Source organism: Drosophila miranda, assembly GCF_003369915.1.
Source record: "Drosophila miranda strain MSH22 chromosome Y unlocalized genomic scaffold, D.miranda_PacBio2.1 Contig_Y1_pilon, whole genome shotgun sequence".
NCBI classification, from domain to species: Eukaryota; Metazoa; Arthropoda; class Insecta; order Diptera; family Drosophilidae; genus Drosophila; species Drosophila miranda.
In genome coordinates, this window is record NW_022881603.1 from 24,982,868 (window position 1) to 25,002,615 (window position 19,748).

The 19,748-nt window shown below is 45.7% G+C and overlaps 4 protein-coding genes across 4 annotated transcripts; all 4 read left to right on the plus strand.

Moving 5' to 3' along the window:
* Positions 1 to 418: 418 nt before the first annotated feature.
* LOC117189469 lies at positions 419 to 6,973 on the plus strand. Its single transcript, XM_033394602.1, has 4 exons — positions 419 to 458; positions 4,425 to 4,601; positions 4,651 to 5,137; positions 6,887 to 6,973. The coding sequence occupies exons 2-4, from the start codon at positions 4,501 to 4,503 to the stop codon at positions 6,932 to 6,934; spliced, it is 636 nt and encodes a 211-aa protein (XP_033250493.1). The 5' UTR covers positions 419 to 458; positions 4,425 to 4,500; the 3' UTR covers positions 6,935 to 6,973.
* LOC117189467 lies at positions 6,947 to 11,698 on the plus strand. The gene is made up of 3 exons (XM_033394600.1): positions 6,947 to 7,063; positions 7,113 to 7,635; positions 11,612 to 11,698. The coding sequence occupies exons 1-3, from the start codon at positions 6,963 to 6,965 to the stop codon at positions 11,657 to 11,659; spliced, it is 672 nt and encodes a 223-aa protein (XP_033250491.1). The 5' UTR covers positions 6,947 to 6,962; the 3' UTR covers positions 11,660 to 11,698.
* Positions 11,672 to 17,062, plus strand: LOC117189468. The gene is made up of 3 exons (XM_033394601.1): positions 11,672 to 11,788; positions 11,838 to 12,348; positions 16,976 to 17,062. The coding sequence occupies exons 1-3, from the start codon at positions 11,688 to 11,690 to the stop codon at positions 17,021 to 17,023; spliced, it is 660 nt and encodes a 219-aa protein (XP_033250492.1). The 5' UTR covers positions 11,672 to 11,687; the 3' UTR covers positions 17,024 to 17,062.
* On the plus strand, positions 17,036 to 17,990 carry LOC117189466. The gene is made up of 2 exons (XM_033394599.1): positions 17,036 to 17,152; positions 17,202 to 17,990. The coding sequence occupies exons 1-2, from the start codon at positions 17,052 to 17,054 to the stop codon at positions 17,797 to 17,799; spliced, it is 699 nt and encodes a 232-aa protein (XP_033250490.1). The 5' UTR covers positions 17,036 to 17,051; the 3' UTR covers positions 17,800 to 17,990.
* Positions 17,991 to 19,748: the final 1,758 nt, after the last annotated feature.

Here is a 19,748-nt window from a genome sequence, read left to right on the forward strand (position 1 = left end):
AGTTGCAGCTGCCCCATCAATCGCACCACCAGCAGCCAGGGGCGTTGCCGGTCCCACCTCCACTCGAAGAGATTAGCGGTGGCTTGTTCGCTCCGTTTGCGCCAACCGCAGCGATTTCTGTCGAACAGGCAGCCAGCTCGATTCCCTTGGGAGCGGAAACCGATGAGCGCGTGGAGGTGCATCAACTTCATTATCCACGCAGAAGTTGGCAAAGGACCCATCGCCATGGAAATCAGGTTGAGGTGGATGACGACGAGGATGACGACGAGGATGATGATGATTTCGGTGGGGCTAATGGTGAGGACAACCAAGAGGAAGTCATTGCTCCGGCTGATCTGCAGCAGCATCGACACAAGCACCACCAGCTGCAGAACCATCGCCACCAACGACAACAGCAGCCGCACCAGCAGCACTCCAGTAATCCCAGCTACGTGGAAAACGGCAGAAAGCTGATACAGGTAGGAAAAAAGAAGAAAATGCACATCATTTTTCCATCGTGGCGTACATATAATTTGATTGGAGCTGAAGATAACCGATAGCACAGAGCAGATAACTGATCAACGATAGCCCCTCCAACCCATAACCGATACATTATGGCCGCCATTGTTCCGGGCCAGCATTCAAATATGTGGAAATCTAATTAAGTAATTGCTTTAATTGATTGACTCCACTGCTGCCTGCAGGAATTGGCCTAGTTTCTGGCCATACTGCATGCTTCATGCTCCATGCCTGTAGTGCGCTTGTTGTAAGAAAAAACGAGGGGGAACGTTGTGAGTTGCTGCGGAGACCGCAACTCTACATTTATACCCGATACTTAGTCAGTATGGCTCTCCTCCGGCAGACGCCGCTAATATTAAACGACACGACAAAGAGTGCGTGCGAGAGAGACAGAAATCAGTGTGAGCGTGACGTCGGGCGCTGCGTAGCCACTGCAAATTGATTTCTTGCTTTTGGCTACAAAAATGATCCGATCTGATCAAGATTCAGCAATCTAATAGATATGGTCATTATCTATGATTTTGCGTTTTTAGTTTTCTCGAATGTGCAATATTGTGGATGCAACAGATTTTCGTTCTTTGTGGGGGCGGAAGGGGGTGGGGCGAAATTCTGAGATATACGTTTTATAGTGAGATCTAACAGAAGTGCGGATACTAAATTTGGTTACTCTAGCGTTAATAGTCTCTGAGATTTGTGGATGCCTCAGATTTTCGTCCTTTGCGGGGGCGGAAGGGGGTGTGGCGAAATTTGGACACGAAACGGTCAAGGTCCGATATCACAGGAGTGTGGATACCAAATTTGGTTGCTATGCCTCTTATAGGTTCTGAGATCCTTGAACTCATATTTTGCAATCGGCAAAACAGACCATGAAACCTGTGTGTTAGAGAGAGACAGAGCGAGAAAGAATGAAATTGTTTTCTTGATTCTGGCTATAATAATTGTACGATCTGGTTGAGATTTTACACTCTAGATCATATAGTCATCCTCTACGATTCTGCGTTTTTGGATTTATCGTATCTTTAAAAATGAGGATGCCACAGATTTTCGTCTTTTGTGGGGGCGGAAGTGGGCGGGGCGAAGTTTTGAAATATTTTTGTAGCAGTGACATATCACAGAAGTCTGGTACCAAAACATCGTTGCTCTCGCTCTTATAGTCTTTGAGCACTAGGCGCTGAAGGGGACGGACAGACGGACAGACAGACATGGCTCAATCGACTCGGCTATTGATGCTGATCAAGAATATATATACTTTATGGGGTCGGAAACGATTCCTTTTGGACGTTTCACACATCCACTTTTACCACAAATCTAATATACCCCAATACTCATTTTGAGTATCGGGTATAACGAGGGGGAACGTTGTGAGTTGCTGCGGACACCGCAACTCTACGGTTATACCCGATACTAAGTCAGTATGGCTCTCCTCCGGCAGACGCCGCTAATATTAAACGACACGACAAAGAGTGCGTGCGAGAGAGACAGAAAATCAGTCTGAGCGTGACGTCGGGCGCTGCGTAGCCAGTGCAAATTGATTTGTTCCTTTTGGGTATAAAAATGATCCGATCTGATCCAGATTCAGCAGTCTGATAGATATGGTCATTATCTATGATTCTGCGTTTTTAGCTTTTTCGAATCTGCAATATTGTGGATGCAACAGATTTACGTCCTTTGTGGTGGCGGAAGGGGGTGGGGCGAAATTCTGAGATATACGTTTTATAGTGAGATCTAACAGAAGTGCGGATACCAAATTTGGTTACTCTAGCCTTAATAGTCTCTGAGATTTGTGGATGCCCCATTTTCGTCCTTTGCGGTGGCGGAAGGGGGTGTGGCGATATTTTGACACGAAACGGTCAAGGTCCGATATTACAGGAGTGTGGATACCAAATTTGGTTGATCTGGCTCTTATAGGTTCTGAGATCCTTGAACTCATATTTTGCAATTGGCAAAGCCGACCATGAAACCTGTGTGTTAGGGAGAGACAGAGCGAGAAAGAATGAAATTGTTTTCTTGATTCTGGCTATAACAATTATACGATCTGGTTGAGACTTCACACTTTAGAACATATAGTCATCCTCTACGATTCTGCGTTTTTGGTTTTCTCGTATCGTTGAAATTGTGGATGCCACAGATTTTCGCTGTTTGTGGGGGCGGAAGTGGGCGGGGCAAAGTTTTGAAATATTCTTGTAGCAGTGACATATCACAGAAGTCTGGATCCAAAACATCGTTGCTCTCGCTCTTATAGTCTTTGAGCACTAGGCGCTGAAGGGGACGGACAGACGGACATACGGACGGACGGACAGACGGACAGACAGACATGGCTCAATCGACTCGGCTATTGATGCTGGTCAATAATATATATACTTTATGGGGTCGGAAACGATTCCTTTTGGACGTTACACACATCCACTTTTACCACAAATCTAATATACCCCAATACTCATTTTGAGTATCGGGTATAACGAGGGGGAACGTTGTGAGTTGCTGCGGACACCGCAACTCTACGGTTATACCCGATACTAAGTCAGTATGGCTCTCCTCCGGCAGACGCCGCTAATATTAAACGACACGACAAAGAGTGCGTGCGAGAGAGACAGAAAATCAGTCTGAGCGTGACGTCGGGCGCTGCGTAGCCACTGCAAATTGATTTGTTCCTTTTGGCTATAAAAATGATCTGATCTGATCCAGATTCAGCAATCTGATAGATATGGTCATTATCTATGATTCTGCGTTTTTAGTTTTCTCTAATGTGCAATATTGTGGATGCAACAGATTTTAGTCCTTTGTGTGGGCGGAAGGGGGTGGGGCGAAATTTTGAGATACACGTTTTATAGTGAGATCTAACAGGAGTGCGGATACCAAATTTGGTTACTCTAGCCTTAATAGTCTCTGAGATTTTTGAATATCTCCAGATTTTCGTCCTTTGCAGGGGCGGAAGGGGGTGTGGCGAAATTTTGAAACAAACTCGTCTCGGTCCGATATATTAGGACTGTGGATACCAAATGTGGTTGCTCTAGCTTTTGTAGTCTCTGAGATCTAGGCGCTAATGTTTTACTCTAAGCAAAGCCGCCTATGCTACGTGTGTTAGAGAGAGACAGGGCGAGAAAAAATGAAATTGTTTTCTTGATGCTGGCTATAATAAAAATACGATCCAATTCAGATTCCGCAGTCTTAAAGATATGGTCATTTTCTACAATTCTACGTTTTTGGTTTTCTCATATCTTTAAAATTGTGGATGCCGCAGATTTTCGTTCTTTGTGGGGGCGGAAGTGGGCGGGGCGAAGTTTTGAAATATTTTTGTAGCAGTGACATATCACAGAAGTCTGGATCCAAATTATCGTTGCTCTAGCTCTTATAGTCTTTGAGCACTAGGCGCTGAAGGGGACGGACAGACGGACAGACGGACGGACGGACAGACAGACAACTCTCAATCGACTCGGCTATTGATGCTGATCAAGAATATATATACTTTATGGGGTCGGAAACGATTCCTTCTGGACGTTACACACATCCACTTTTACCACAAATCTAATATACCCCAATACTCATTTTGAGTATCGGGTATAAAAAAGCCAACAGTTTTATATTTAATTGCTTAGTTACTGCTGCAGCAGTACTGCCCTATAACATCCCTCCCTTCTTTCCTTCACTCTCATCACTAAGCGGCTGCCGTTTATGCTTACGTCTCTCAAACTGTTTTATGACCCTGCGGCAAGGAGTCTTTATGACTGCCTCGAGTCCTCCTCTGCGGTGCAGCTGGCAGGCGGGTGCCAAACCAGAATTGCTGTCAAGCGGGCGTTTAGCCACTTCAGCCACCAACAACTTTAACTTCAACTTAAAGCTGAAGTTGAATTGAAGTTGAATACAAAACTTTTCATCCTTATATTATGTATGCTTTCCGCTTTTCTACAAACTACATTCCCGTGCAGACTTCGACCTTGGTCTTCATAATGCGAATGTGTTCGTGCCCTGCGTAGTCGCATTCCATCCCTTGACAGCTCAACAATGTGGACCTACATGATGGCTGCCGCCCGCGGAGATCGGGGTAACTCAATGATGTCCACCAGAAGACGCCCCGAAACCGAATCCCCAAAATACGGATACAAGTAAGTTTATACATCGAGAGAGTGACTACTGTACTTATATGCATCGAAGCCTCTCCTCCCGCCCCATGTACCGCACCACCCGCTTCGTGGGACCCGCCTCCTCAGCGCCCGCCCAGTTGCAGCTGCCCCATCAATCGCACCACCAGCAGCCAGGGGCGTTGCCGGTCCCACCTCCACTCGAAGAGATTAGGGGTGGCTTGTTCGCTCCGTTTGCGCCAACCGCAGCGATTTCTGTCGAACAGGCAGCCAGCTCGATTCATCAACTTCATTATCCACGCAGAAGTTGGCAAAGGACCCATCGCCATGGAAATCAGGTTGAGGTGGATGACGACGAGGATGACGACGAGGATGATGATGATTTCGGTGGGGCTAATGGTGAGGACAACCAAGAGGAAGTCATTGCTCCGGCTGATCTGCAGCAGCATCGACACAAGCACCACCAGCTGCAGAACCATCGCCACCAACGACAACAGCAGCCGCACCAGCAGCACTCCAGTGATCCCAGCTACGTGGAAAACGGCAGAAAGCTGATACAGGTAGGAAAAAAGAAGAAAATGCACATCATTTTTCCATCGTGGCGTACATATAATTTGATTGGAGCTGAAGATAACCGATAGCACAGAGCAGATAACTGATCAACGATAGCCCCTCCAACCCATAACCGATACATTATGGCCGCCATTGTTCCGGGCCAGCATTCAAATATGTGGAAATCTAATTAAGTAATTGCTTTAATTGATTGACTCCACTGCTGCCTGCAGGAATTGGCCTAGTTTCTGGCCATACTGCATGCTTCATGCTCCATGCCTGTAGTGCGCTTGTTGTAAGAAAAAACGAGGGGAACGTTGTGAGTTGCTGCGGAGACCGCAACTCTACATTTATACCCGATACTTAATCAGTATGGCTCTCCTCCGGCAGACGCCGCTAATATTAAATGACACGACAAAGAGTGCGTGCGAGAGAGACAGAAAATCAGTCTGAGCGATACGTCGGGCGCTGCGTAGCCAGTGCAAATTGATTTGTTCCTTTTGGGTATAAAAATGATCCGATCTGATCAAGATTCAGCAATCTAATAGATATGGTCATTATCTATGATTTTGCGTTTTTAGTTTTCTCGAATGTGCAATATTGTGGATGCAACAGATTTTCGTCCTTTGTGGGGGCGGAAGGGCGTGGGGCGAAATTTTGAGATACACGTTTTATAGTAAGATCTAACAGGAGTGCGGATACCAAATTTGGTTACTCTAGCCTTAATAGTCTCTGAGATTTTTGAATATCTCCAGATTTTCGTCCTTTGCGGGGGCGGAATGGGGTGTGGCGAAATTTTGAAACAAACTCGTCTCGGTCCGATATATTAGGAGTGTGGATACCAAATTTGGTTACTCTAGCTTTTGTAGTCTCTGAGATCTAGGCGCTAATGTTTTACTCTAAGCAAAGCCGCCTATGCTACGTGTGTGTTAGAGAGAGACAGGGCGAGAAAGAATGAAATTGTTTTCTTGATGCTGGCTATAATAATGATAAGATCCAATTCAGATTCCGCAGTCTTAAAGATATGGTCATTCTTTACAATTCTACTTCTTTGGTTTTCTCATATCTTTAAAATTGTGGATGCCACAGATTTTCGTTCTTTGTGGGGGCGGAAGTGGGCGGGGCGAAGTTTTGAAATATTTTTGTAGCAGTGGCATATCACAGAAGTCTGGATCTAGCTCTTATAGTCTTTGAGCACTAGGCGCTGAAGGGGACGGACAGACGGACAGACGGACGGACGGACAGACAGACAGGGCTCAATCGACTCGGCTATTGATGCTGATCAAGAATATATATACTTTATGGGGTCGGAAACGATTCCTTCTGGACGTTACACACATCCACTTTTACCACAAATCTAATATACCCCAATACTCATTTTGAGTATCGGGTATAAAAAAGCCAACAGTTTTATATTTAATTGCTTAGTTACTGCTGCAGCAGTACTGCCCTATAACATCCCTCCCTTCTTTCCTTCACTCTCATCACTAAGCGCTGCCGTTTATGCTTACGTCTCTCAAACTGTTTTATGACCCTGCGGCAAGGAGTCTTTATGACTGCCTCGAGTCCTCCTCTGCGGTGCAGCTGGCAGGCGGGTGCCAAACCAGAATTGCTGTCAAGCGGGCGCTTAGCCACTTCAGCCACCAACAACTTTAACTTCAACTTAAAGCTGAAGTTGAATTGAAGTTGAATACAAAACTTTTCATCCTTATATTATGTATGCTTTCCGCTTTTCTACAAACTACATTCCCGTGCAGACTTCGACCTTGGTCTTCATAATGCGAATGTGTTCGTGCCCTGCGTAGTCGCATTCCATCCCTTGACAGCTCAACAATGTGGACCTACATGATGGCTGCCGCCCGCGGAGATCGGGTTAACTCAATGATGTCCACCAGAAGACGCCCCGAAACCGAATCCCCAAAATACGGATACAAGAAGGTTTATACATCGAGAGAGTGACTACTGTACTTATATGCATCGAAGCCTCTCCTCCCGCCCCATGTACCGCACCACCCGCTTCGTGGGACCCGCCTCCTCAGCGCCCGCCCAGTTGCAGCTGCCCTATCAATCGCACCACCAGCAGCCAGGGGCGTTGCCGGTCCCACCTCCACTCGAAGAGATTAGCGGTGGCTTGTTCGCTCCGTTTGCGCCAACCGCAGCGATTTCTGTCGAACAGGCAGCCAGCTCGATTCCCTTGGGAGCGGAAACCGATGAGCGCCTGGAGGTGCATCAACTTCATTATCCACGCAGAAGTTGGCAAAGGACCCATCGCCATGGAAATCAGGTTGAGGTGGATGACGACGAGGATGACGACGAGGATGATGATGATTTCGGTGGGGCTAATGGTGAGGACAACCAAGAGGAAGTCATTGCTCCGACTGATCTGCAGCAGCATCGACACAAGCACCACCAGCTGCAGAACCATCGCCACCAACGACAACAGCAGCCGCACCAGCAGCACTCCAGTGATCCCAGCTACGTGGAAAACGGCAGAAAGCTGATACAGGTAGGAAAAAAGAAGAAAATGCACATCATTTTTCCATCGTGGCGTACATATAATTTGATTGGAGATAACCGATAGCACAGAGCAGATAACTGATCAACGATAGCCCCTCCAACCCATAACCGATACATTATGGCCGCCATTGTTCCGGGCCAGCATTCAAATATGTGGAAATCTAATTAAGTAATTGCTTTAATTGATTGACTCCACTGCTGCCTGCAGGAATTGGCCTAGTTTCTGGCCATACTGCATGCTTCATGCTCCATGCCTGTAGTGCGCTTGTTGTAAGAAAAAACGAGGGGGAACGTTGTGAGTTGCTGCGGACACCGCAACTCTACGGTTATACCCGATACTAAGTCAGTAGGAGAGACAGCCACTCCGGCAGACACCGCTAATTTGAACGACACGACAAAGAGTGCGTGCGAGAGAGACAGAAAATCAGTCTGAGCGTGACGTCGGGCGCTGCGTAGCCACTGCAAATTGATTTGTTCCTATTGGCTATAAAAATGATCTGATCTGATCCAGATTCAGCAATCTGATAGATATGGTCATTATCTATGATTCTGCGTTTTTAGTTTTCTCGAATGTGCAATATTGTGGATCCAACAGATTTTCGTCCTTTGTGGGGGCGAAAAAGGGTAGGGTGAAATTTTGAGATATACGTTTTATAGTGAGATCCAACAGGAGTGCGGGTACCAAATTTGGTTACTTTACCCTTTATAGTCTCTGAGATTTGTGAATATCCCCAGATTTTCATTCTTTGCGGGGGCGGAAGGGGGTGTGGCGAAATTTTGAAACAAACTCGTCTCGGTCCGATATATTAGGAGTGTGGATACCAAATTTGGTTGCTCTAGCTTTTATAGTCTCTGAGATCTAGGCGCTAATGTTTTACTCTAAGCAAAGCCGGCTATGCTACGTGTGTGTTAGAGAGAGACAGGGCGAGAAAAAATGAAATTGTTTTCTTGATGCTGGCTATAATAATAATACGATCTGGTTCAGACTTTGCACTCTAGAAGATATAGTCATCTTCTACGATTCTGCGTTTTTAGTTTTCTCGTATCGTCGAAATTGTGGATGCCACAGATTTTCGCCCTTTGTGGGGGCGGAAGTGGGCGGGGCAAAGTTTTGAAATATTTTTGTATCAGTGACATATCACAGAAGTCTGGATCCAAAACATCGTTGCTCTAGCTCTTATAGTGTTTGAGCACTAGGCGCTGAAGGGGACGGACAGACGGACGGACGGACAGACGGACAGACAGACATGGCTTAATCGACTCGGCTATTGATGCTGATCAAGAATATATATACTTTATGGGGTCGGAAACGATTCCTTCTGGACGTTACACACATCCACTTTTACCACAAATCTAATATACCCCAATACTCATTTTGAGTATCGGGTATAAAAAAAACGAGGGGGAACGTTGTGAGTTGCTGCGGACACCGCAACTCTACAGTTATACCCGATACTTAGTCAGTATGGCTCTCCTCCGGCAGACGCCGCTAATATTGAACGACACGACAAAGAGTGCGTGCGAGAGAGACAGAAAATCAGTCTGAGCGTGACGTCGGGCGCTGCGTAGCCACTGCAAATTGATTTGTTCCTATTGGCTATAAAAATGATCTGATCTGATCCAGATTCAGCGATCTGATAGATATGGTCATTATCTATGATTCTGCGTTTTTAGTTTTCTCGAATCTGCAATATTGTGGATGCAACAGATTTTCGTCTTTTGTGGGGGCGGAAGGGGGTGGGGTGAAATTTTGAGATATACGTTTTATAGTGAGATCTAACAGGAGTGCGAATACCAAATTTGGTTACTCTAGCCTTTATAGTCTCTGAGATTTGTGAATATCCCCAGATTTTCATCCTTTGCGGGGGCGGAAGGGGATGTGGCGAAATTTTGAAACAAACTCGTCTCGGTCCGATATATTAGGAGTGTGGATACCAAATTTGGTTGCTCTAGCTTTTGTAGTCTCTGAGATCTAGGCGCTAATGTTTTACTCTAAGCAAAGCCGCCTATGCTACGTGTGTGTTAGAGAGAGACAGGGCGAGAAAAAATGAAATTTTTTTCTTGATGCTGGCTATAATAATAATACGATCCAATTCAGATTCCGCAGTCTTAAAGAGATGGTCATTCTCTACAATTCTACGTTTTTGGTTTTCTCATATATTTAAAATTGTGGATGCCACAGATTTTCGTCCTTTGTGGGGGCGGAAGTGGGCGGAGCGAAGTTATGAAATATTTTTGTAGCAGTGACATATCACAGAAATCTGGGTCCAAAACATCGTTGCTCTAGCTCTTATAGTCTTTGAGCACTAGGCGCTGAAGGGGACGGACAGACGGACGGACGGACAGACGGACAGACAGACAGGGCTCAATCGACTCGGCTATTGATGCTGATCAAGAATATATATACTTTATGGGGTCGGAAACGATTCCTTCTGGACGTTACACACATCCACTTTTACCACAAATCTAATATACCCCAATACTCATTTTGAGTATCGGGTATAAAAAAACGAGGGGGAACGTTGTGAGTTGCAGCGGACACCGCAACTCTACAGTTATACCCGATACTAAGTCAGTAGGAGAGACAGCCACTCCGGCAGACACCGCTAATTTGAACGACACGACAAAGAGTGCGTGCGAGAGAGACAGAAAATCAGTCTGAGCGTGACGTCGGGCGCTGCGTAGCCACTGCAAATTGATTTGTTCCTATTGGCTATAAAAATGATCTGATCTGATCCAGATTCAGCGATCTGATAGATATGGTCATTATCTATGATTCTGCGTTTTTAGTTTTCTCGAATGTGCAATATTGTGGATGCAACAGATTTTCGTCCTTTGTGGGGGCGGAAGGGCGTGGGGCGAAATTTTGAGATACACGTTTTATAGTAAGATCTAACAGGAGTGCGGATACCAAATTTGGTTACTCTAGCCTTAATAGTCTCTGAGATTTTTGAATATCTCCAGATTTTCGTCCTTTGCGGGGGCGGAATGGGGTGTGGCGAAATTTTGAAACAAACTCGTCTCGGTCCGATATATTAGGAGTGTGGATACCAAATTTGGTTACTCTAGCTTTTGTAGTCTCTGAGATCTAGGCGCTAATGTTTTACTCTAAGCAAAGCCGCCTATGCTACGTGTGTGTTAGAGAGAGACAGGGCGAGAAAGAATGAAATTGTTTTCTTGATGCTGGCTATAATAATGATAAGATCCAATTCAGATTCCGCAGTCTTAAAGATATGGTCATTCTTTACAATTCTACGTCTTTGGTTTTCTCATATCTTTAAAATTGTGGATGCCACAGATTTTCGTCCTTTGTGGGGCGGAAGTGGGCGGGGCGAAGTTTTGAAATATTTTTGTAGCAGTGACATATCACAGAAGTCTGGATCTAGCTCTTATAGTCTTTGAGCACTAGGCGCTGAAGGGGACGGACAGACGGACAGACGGACGGACGGACAGACAGACAGGGCTCAATCGACTCGGCTATTGATGCTGATCAAGAATATATATACTTTATGGGGTCGGAAACGATTCCTTCTGGACGTTACACACATCCACTTTTACCACAAATCTAATATACCCCAATACTCATTTTGAGTATCGGGTATAAAAAAGCCAACAGTTTTATATTTAATTGCTTAGTTACTGCTGCAGCAGTACTGCCCTATAACATCCCTCCCTTCTTTCCTTCACTCTCATCACTAAGCGCTGCCGTTTATGCTTACGTCTCTCAAACTGTTTTATGACCCTGCGGCAAGGAGTCTTTATGACTGCCTCGAGTCCTCCTCTGCGGTGCAGCTGGCAGGCGGGTGCCAAACCAGAATTGCTGTCAAGCGGGCGCTTAGCCACTTCAGCCACCAACAACTTTAACTTCAACTTAAAGCTGAAGTTGAATTGAAGTTGAATACAAAACTTTTCATCCTTATATTATGTATGCTTTCCGCTTTTCTACAAACTACATTCCCGTGCAGACTTCGACCTTGGTCTTCATAATGCGAATGTGTTCGTGCCCTGCGTAGTCGCATTCCATCCCTTGACAGCTCAACAATGTGGACCTACATGATGGCTGCCGCCCGCGGAGATCGGGTTAACTCAATGATGTCCACCAGAAGACGCCCCGAAACCGAATCCCCAAAATACGGATACAAGAAGGTTTATACATCGAGAGAGTGACTACTGTACTTATATGCATCGAAGCCTCTCCTCCCGCCCCATGTACCGCACCACCCGCTTCGTGGGACCCGCCTCCTCAGCGCCCGCCCAGTTGCAGCTGCCCTATCAATCGCACCACCAGCAGCCAGGGGCGTTGCCGGTCCCACCTCCACTCGAAGAGATTAGCGGTGGCTTGTTCGCTCCGTTTGCGCCAACCGCAGCGATTTCTGTCGAACAGGCAGCCAGCTCGATTCCCTTGGGAGCGGAAACCGATGAGCGCCTGGAGGTGCATCAACTTCATTATCCACGCAGAAGTTGGCAAAGGACCCATCGCCATGGAAATCAGGTTGAGGTGGATGACGACGAGGATGATGATGATTTCGGTGGGGCTAATGGTGAGGACAACCAAGAGGAAGTCATTGCTCCGACTGATCTGCAGCAGCATCGACACAAGCACCACCAGCTGCAGAACCATCGCCACCAACGACAACAGCAGCCGCACCAGCAGCACTCCAGTGATCCCAGCTACGTGGAAAACGGCAGAAAGCTGATACAGGTAGGAAAAAAGAAGAAAATGCACATCATTTTTCCATCGTGGCGTACATATAATTTGATTGGAGATAACCGATAGCACAGAGCAGATAACTGATCAACGATAGCCCCTCCAACCCATAACCGATACATTATGGCCGCCATTGTTCCGGGCCAGCATTCAAATATGTGGAAATCTAATTAAGTAATTGCTTTAATTGATTGACTCCACTGCTGCCTGCAGGAATTGGCCTAGTTTCTGGCCATACTGCATGCTTCATGCTCCATGCCTGTAGTGCGCTTGTTGTAAGAAAAAACGAGGGGGAACGTTGTGAGTTGCTGCGGAGACCGCAACTCTACATTTATACCCGATACTTAGTCAGTATGGCTCTCCTCCGGCAGACGCCGCTAATATTAAACGACACGACAAAGAGTGCGTGCGAGAGAGACAGAAATCAGTCTGAGCGTGACGTCGGGCGCTGCGTAGCCACTGCAAATTAATTTCTTGCTTTTGGCTACAAAAATGATCCGATCTGATCAAGATTCAGCAATCTAATAGATATGGTCATTATCTATGATTTTGCGTTTTTAGTTTTCTCGAATGTGCAATATTGTGGATGCAACAGATTTTCGTCCTTTGTGGGGGCGGAAGGGGGTGGAGCGAAATTTTGAGATACACGTTTTATAGTAAAATCTAACAGGAATGCGGATACCAAATTTGGTTACTCTAGCCTTAATAGTCTCTGAGATTTTCGAATATCTCCAGATTTTCGTCCTTTGCGGGGGCGGAAGGGGGTCTGGCGAAATTTTGAAACAAACTCGTCTCGGTCCGATATATTAGGAGTGTGGATACCAAATTTGGTTACTCTAGCTTTTGTAGTCTCTGAGATCTAGGCGCTAATGTTTTACTCTAAGCAAAGCCGCCTATGCTACGTGTGTGTTAGAGAGAGACAGGGCGAGAAAGAATGAAATTGTTTTCTTGATGCTGGCTATAATAATGATAAGATCCAATTCAGATTCCGCAGTCTTAAAGATATGGTCATTCTTTACAATTCTACGTTTTTGGTTTTCTCATATCTTTAAAATTGTGGATGCCACAGATTTTCGTCCTTTGTGGGGACGGAAGTGGGCGGGGCGAAGTTTTGAAATATTTTTGTAGCAGTGACATATCACAGAAGTCTGGATCTAGCTCTTATAGTCTTTGAGCACTAGGCGCTGAAGGGGACGGACAGACGGACAGACGGACGGACGGACAGACAGACAGGGCTCAATCGACTCGGCTATTGATGCTGATCAAGAATATATATACTTTATGGGGTCGGAAACGATTCCTTCTGGACGTTACACACATCCACTTTTACCACAAATCTAATATACCCCAATACTCATTTTGAGTATCGGGTATAACAAAAACGAGGGGGAACGTTGTGAGTTGCTGCGGACACCGCAACTCTACGGTTATACCCGATACTAAGTCAGTATGGCTCTCCTCCGGCAGACGCCGCTAATATTAAACGACACGACAAAGAGTGCGTGCGAGAGAGACAGAAAATCAGTCTGAGCGTGACGTCGGGCGCTGCGTAGCCAGTGGAAATTGATTTCTTCCTTTTGGCTATAAAAATGATCTGATCTGATCCAGATTCAGCAGTCCGATAGATATGGTCATTATCTATGATTTTGCGTTTTTAGTTTTCTCGAATGTGCAATATTGTGGATGCCACAGATTTTCGTCCTTTGTGGGGGCGGAAGTGGGCGGAGCGAAGTTTTGAAATATTTTTGGAGCAGTGACATATCACAGAAGTCTGGATCCAAAACATCGTTGCTCTAGCTCTAATAGTCTTTGAGCACTAGGCGCTAATAGGGACGAACAGACGGACAGACGGACGGACGGACAGACGGACAGACAGACATGGCTCAATCGACTCGGCTATTGATGCTGATCAAGAATATATATACTTTATGGGGTCGGAAACGATTCCTTCTGGACGTTACACACATCCACTTTTACCACAAATCTAATATACCCCAATACTCATTTTGAGTATCGGGTATAAAAAAACGAGGGGGAACGTTGTGAGTTGCAGCGGACACCGCAACTCTACAGTTATACCCGATACTAAGTCAGTAGGAGAGACAGCCACTCCGGCAGACACCGCTAATTTGAACGACACGACAAAGAGTGCGTGCGAGAGAGACAGAAAATCAGTCTGAGCGTGACGTCGGGCGCTGCGTAGCCACTGCAAATTGATTTGTTCCTATTGGCTATAAAAATGATCTGATCTGATCCAGATTCAGCAATCTGATAGATATGGTCATTATCTATGATTCTGCGTTTTTAGTTTTCTCGAATGTGCAATATTGTGGATGCAACAGATTTTCGTCCTTTGTGGGGGCGAAAAAGGGTGGGGTGAAATTTTGAGATATACGTTTTATAGTGAGATCCAACAGGAGTGCGGGTACCAAATTTGGTTACTTTACCCTTTATAGTCTCTGAGATTTGTGAATATCCCCAGATTTTCATTCTTTGCGGGGGCGGAAGGGGGTGTGGCGAAATTTTGAAACAAACTCGTCTCGGTCCGATATATTAGGAGTGTGGATACCAAATTTGGTTGCTCTAGCTTTTATAGTCTCTGAGATCTAGGCGCTAATGTTTTACTCTAAGCAAAGCCGCCTATGCTACGTGTGTGTTAGAGAGAGACAGGGCGAGAAAAAATGAAATTGTTTTCTTGATGCTGGCTATAATAATAATACGATCTGGTTCAGACTTTGCACTCTAGAAGATATAGTCATCTTCTACGATTCTGCGTTTTTAGTTTTCTCGTATCGTCGAAATTGTGGATGCCACAGATTTTCGCCCTTTGTGGGGGCGGAAGTGGGCGGGGCAAAGTTTTGAAATATTTTTGTATCAGTGACATATCACAGAAGTCTGGATCCAAAACATCGTTGCTCTCGCTCTTATAGTGTTTGAGCACTAGGCGCTGAAGGGGACGGACAGACGGACGGACGGACAGACGGACAGACAGACATGGCTCAATCGACTCGGCTATTGATGCTGATCAAGAATATATATACTTTATGGGGTCGGAAACGATTCCTTCTGGACGTTACACACATCCACTTTTACCACAAATCTAATATACCCCAATACTCATTTTGAGTATCGGGTATAAAAAAAACGAGGGGGAACGTTGTGAGTTGCTGCGGACACCGCAACTCTACAGTTATACCCGATACTTAGTCAGTATGGCTCTCCTCCGGCAGACGCCGCTAATATTGAACGACACGACAAAGAGTGCGTGCGAGAGAGACAGAAAATCAGTCTGAGCGTGACGTCGGGCGCTGCGTAGCCACTGCAAATTGATTTGTTCCTATTGGCTATAAAAATGATCTGATCTGATCCAGATTCAGCGATCTGATAGATATGGTCATTATCTATGATTCTGCGTTTTTAGTTTTCTCGAATCTGCAATATTGTGGATGCAACAGATTTTCGTCTTTTGTGGGGGCGGAAGGGGGTGGGGTGAAATTTTGAGATATACGTTTTATAGTGAGATCTAACAGGAGTGCGAATACCAAATTTGGTTACTCTAGCCTTAATAGTCTCTGAGATTTGTGAATATCCCCAGATTTTCATCCTTTGCGGGGGCGGAAGGGGGTGTGGCGAAATTTTGAAACAAACTCGTCTCGGTCCGATATATTAGGAGTGTGGATACCAAATTTGGTTGCTCTAGCTTTTGTAGTCTCTGAGATCTTGGCGCTAATGTTTTACTCTAAGCAAAGCCGCCTATGCTACGTGTGTGTTAGAGAGAGACAGGGCGAGAAAAAATGAAATTGTTTTCTTGATGCTGGCTATAATAATAATACGATCCAATTCAGATTCCGCAGTCTTAAAGAGATGGTCATTCTCTACAATTCTACGTTTTTGGTTTTCTCATATATTTAAAATTGTGGATGCCACAGATTTTCGTCCTTTGTGGGGCGGAAGTGGGCGGAGCGAAGTTATGAAATATTTTTGTAGCAGTGACATATCACAGAAATCTGGGTCCAAAACATCGTTGCTCTAGCTCTTATAGTCTTTGAGCACTAGGCGCTGAAGGGGACGGACAGACGGACGGACGGACAGACGGACAGACGGGCAGACAGACAGGGCTCAATCGACTCGGCTATTGATGCTGATCAAGAATATATATACTTTATGGGGTCGGAAACGATTCCTTCTGGACGTTACACACATCCACTTTTACCACAAATCTAATATACCCCAATACTCATTTTGAGTATCGGGTATAAAAAAGCCAACAGTTTTATATTTAATTGCTTAGTTACTGCTGCAGCAGTACTGCCCTATAACATCCCTTCCTTCTTTCCTTAACTCTCCTCACTAAGCGGCTGCCGTTTATGCTTACGTCTCTCAAACTGTTTTATGACCCTGCGGCAAGGAGTCTTTATGACTGCCTCGAGTCCTCCTCTGCGGTGCAGCTGGCAGGCGGGTGCCAAACCAGAATTGCTGTCAAGCGGGCGTTTAGCCACTTCAGCCACCAACAACTTTAACTTCAACTTAAAGCTGAAGTTGAATTGAAGTTGAATACAAAACTTTTCATCCTTATATTATGTATGCTTTCCGCTTTTCTACAAACTACATTCCCGTGCAGACTTCGACCTTGGTCTTCATAATGCGAATGTGTTCGTGCCCTGCGTAGTCGCATTCCATCCCTTGACAGCTCAACAATGTGGACCTACATGATGGCTGCCGCCCGCGGAGATCGGGTTAACTCAATGATGTCCACCAGAAGACGCCCCGAAACCGAATCCCCAAAATACGGATACAAGTAAGTTTATACATCGAGAGAGTGACTACTGTACTTATATGCATCGAAGCCTCTCCTCCCGCCCCATGTACCGCACCACCCGCTTCGTGGGACCCGCCTCCTCAGCGCCCGCCCAGTTGCAGCTGCCCCATCAATCGCACCACCAGCAGCCAGGGGCGTTGCCGGTCCCACCTCCACTCGAAGAGATTAGGGGTGGCTTGTTCGCTCCGTTTGCGCCAACCGCAGCGATTTCTGTCGAACAGGCAGCCAGCTCGATTCCCTTGGGAGCGGAAACCGATGAGCGCCTGGAGGTGCATCAACTTCATTATCCACGCAGAAGTTGGCAAAGGACCCATCGCCATGGAAATCAGGTTGAGGTGGATGACGACGAGGATGACGACGAGGATGATGATGATTTCGGTGGGGCCAATGGTGAGGACAACCAAGAGGAAGTCATTGCTCCGGCTGATCTGCAGCAGCATCGACACAAGCACCACCAGCTGCAGAACCATCGCCACCAACGACAACAGCAGCCGCACCAGCAGCACTCCAGTGATCCCAGCTACGTGGAAAACGGCAGAAAGCTGATACAGGTAGGAAAAAAGAAGAAAATGCACATCATTTTTCCATCGTGGCGTACATATAATTTGATTGGAGATAACCGATAGCACAGAGCAGATAACTGATCAACGATAGCCCCTCCAACCCATAACCGATACATTATGGCCGCCATTGTTCCGGGCCAGCATTCAAATATGTGGAAATCTAATTAAGTAATTGCTTTAATTGATTGACTCCACTGCTGCCTGCAGGAATTGGCCTAGTTTCTGGCCATACTGCATGCTTCATGCTCCATGCCTGTAGTGCGCTTGTTGTAAGAAAAAACGAGGGGGAACGTTGTGAGTTGCTGCGGAGACCGCAACTCTACATTTATACCCGATACTTAGTCAGTATGGCTCTCCTCCGGCAGACGCCGCTAATATTAAACGACACGACAAAGAGTGCGTGCGAGAGAGACAGAAATCAGTCTGAGCGTGACGTCGGGCGCTGCGTAGCCACTGCAAATTGATTTCTTGCTTTTGGCTACAAAAATGATCCGATCTGATCAAGATTCAGCAATCTAATAGATATGGTCATTAGCTATGATTTTGCGTTTTTAGTTTTCTCGAATTTGCAATATTGTGGATGCAACAGATTTTCGTCCTTTGTGGGGGCGGAAGGGGTGGGGCGAAATTTTGAGATACACGTTTTATAGTAAAATCTAACAGGAATGCGGATACCAAATTTGGTTACTCTAGCCTTAATAGTCTCTGAGATTTTTGAATATCTCCAGATTTTCGTCCTTTGCGGGGCGGAAGGGGGTGTGGCGAAATTTTGAAACAAACTCGTCTCGGTCCGATATATTAGGAGTGTGGATACCAAATTTGGTTGCTCTAGCTTTTATAGTCTCTGAGATCTAGGCGCTAATGTTTTACTCTAAGCAAAGCCGCCTATGCTACGTGTGTGTTAGAGAGAGACAGGGCGAGAAAAAATGAAATTGTTTTCTTGATGCTGGCTATAATAATAATACGATCTGGTTCAGACTTTGCACTCTAGAAGATATAGTCATCTTCTACGATTCTGCGTTTTTAGTTTTCTCGTATCGTCGAAATTGTGGATGCCACAGATTTTCGCCTTTGTGGGGGCGGAAGTGGGCGGGGCAAAGTTTTGAAATATTTTTGTATCAGTGACATATCACAGAAGTCTGGATCCAAAACATCGTTGCTCTAGCTCTTATAGTGTTTGAGCACTAGGCGCTGAAGGGGACCGATAGACGGACGGACGGACAGACGGACAGACAGGCATGGCCAAATCGACTAGGCTATTGATGCTGATCAAGAATATATATACTTTATGGGGTCGGAAACGATTCCTTCTGGACGTTACACACATCCACTTTTACCACAAATCTAATATACCCCAATACTCATTTTGAGTATCGGGTATAAAAAAAACGAGGGGGAACGTTGTGAGTTGCTGCGGACACCGCAACTCTACAGTTATACCCGATACTTAGTCAGTATGGCTCTCCTCCGGCAGACGCCGCTAATATTGAACGACACGACAAAGAGTGCGTGCGAGAGAGACAGAAAATCAGTCTGAGCGTGACGTCGGGCGCTGCGTAGCCACTGCAAATTGATTTGTTCCTATTGGCTATAAAAATGATCTGATCTGATCCAGATTCAGCGATCTGATAGATATGGTCATTATCTATGATTCTGCGTTTTTAGTTTTCTCGAATCTGCAATATTGTGGATGCAACAGATTTTCGTCTTTTGTGGGGGCGGAAGGGGGTGGGGTGAAATTTTGAGATATACGTTTTATAGTGAGATCTAACAGGAGTGCGAATACCAAATTTGGTTACTCTAGCCTTAATAGTCTCTGAGATTTGTGAATATCCCCAGATTTTCATCCTTTGCGGGGGCGGAAGGGGATGTGGCGAAATTTTGAAACAAACTCGTCTCGGTCCGATATATTAGGAGTGTGGATACCAAATTTGGTTGCTCTAGCTTTTATAGTCTCTGAGATCTAGGCGCTAATGTTTTACTCTAAGCAAAGCCGCCTATGCTACGTGTGT

Excerpts from the sequence above, each read along its gene's own strand:
- LOC117189468 (XM_033394601.1), top strand. The coding sequence starts at position 11,688 with ATGTGGACCTACATGATGGCTGCCGCCCGCGGAGATCGGGTTAACTCA. Across the intron at positions 11,789-11,837 it reads TCCCCAAAATACGGATACAA|CCTCTCCTCCCGCCCCATGT; the intron begins GAAGGTTTATAC and ends TATGCATCGAAG. Across the intron at positions 12,349-16,975 it reads ACGGCAGAAAGCTGATACAG|ACTTCGACCTTGGTCTTCAT; the intron begins GTAGGAAAAAAG and ends ATTCCCGTGCAG.
- LOC117189467 (XM_033394600.1), top strand. The coding sequence starts at position 6,963 with ATGTGGACCTACATGATGGCTGCCGCCCGCGGAGATCGGGTTAACTCA. Across the intron at positions 7,064-7,112 it reads TCCCCAAAATACGGATACAA|CCTCTCCTCCCGCCCCATGT; the intron begins GAAGGTTTATAC and ends TATGCATCGAAG. Across the intron at positions 7,636-11,611 it reads ACGGCAGAAAGCTGATACAG|ACTTCGACCTTGGTCTTCAT; the intron begins GTAGGAAAAAAG and ends ATTCCCGTGCAG.
- LOC117189469 (XM_033394602.1), top strand. The coding sequence starts at position 4,501 with ATGTGGACCTACATGATGGCTGCCGCCCGCGGAGATCGGGGTAACTCA. Across the intron at positions 4,602-4,650 it reads TCCCCAAAATACGGATACAA|CCTCTCCTCCCGCCCCATGT; the intron begins GTAAGTTTATAC and ends TATGCATCGAAG. Across the intron at positions 5,138-6,886 it reads ACGGCAGAAAGCTGATACAG|ACTTCGACCTTGGTCTTCAT; the intron begins GTAGGAAAAAAG and ends ATTCCCGTGCAG.
- LOC117189466 (XM_033394599.1), top strand. The coding sequence starts at position 17,052 with ATGTGGACCTACATGATGGCTGCCGCCCGCGGAGATCGGGTTAACTCA. Across the intron at positions 17,153-17,201 it reads TCCCCAAAATACGGATACAA|CCTCTCCTCCCGCCCCATGT; the intron begins GTAAGTTTATAC and ends TATGCATCGAAG.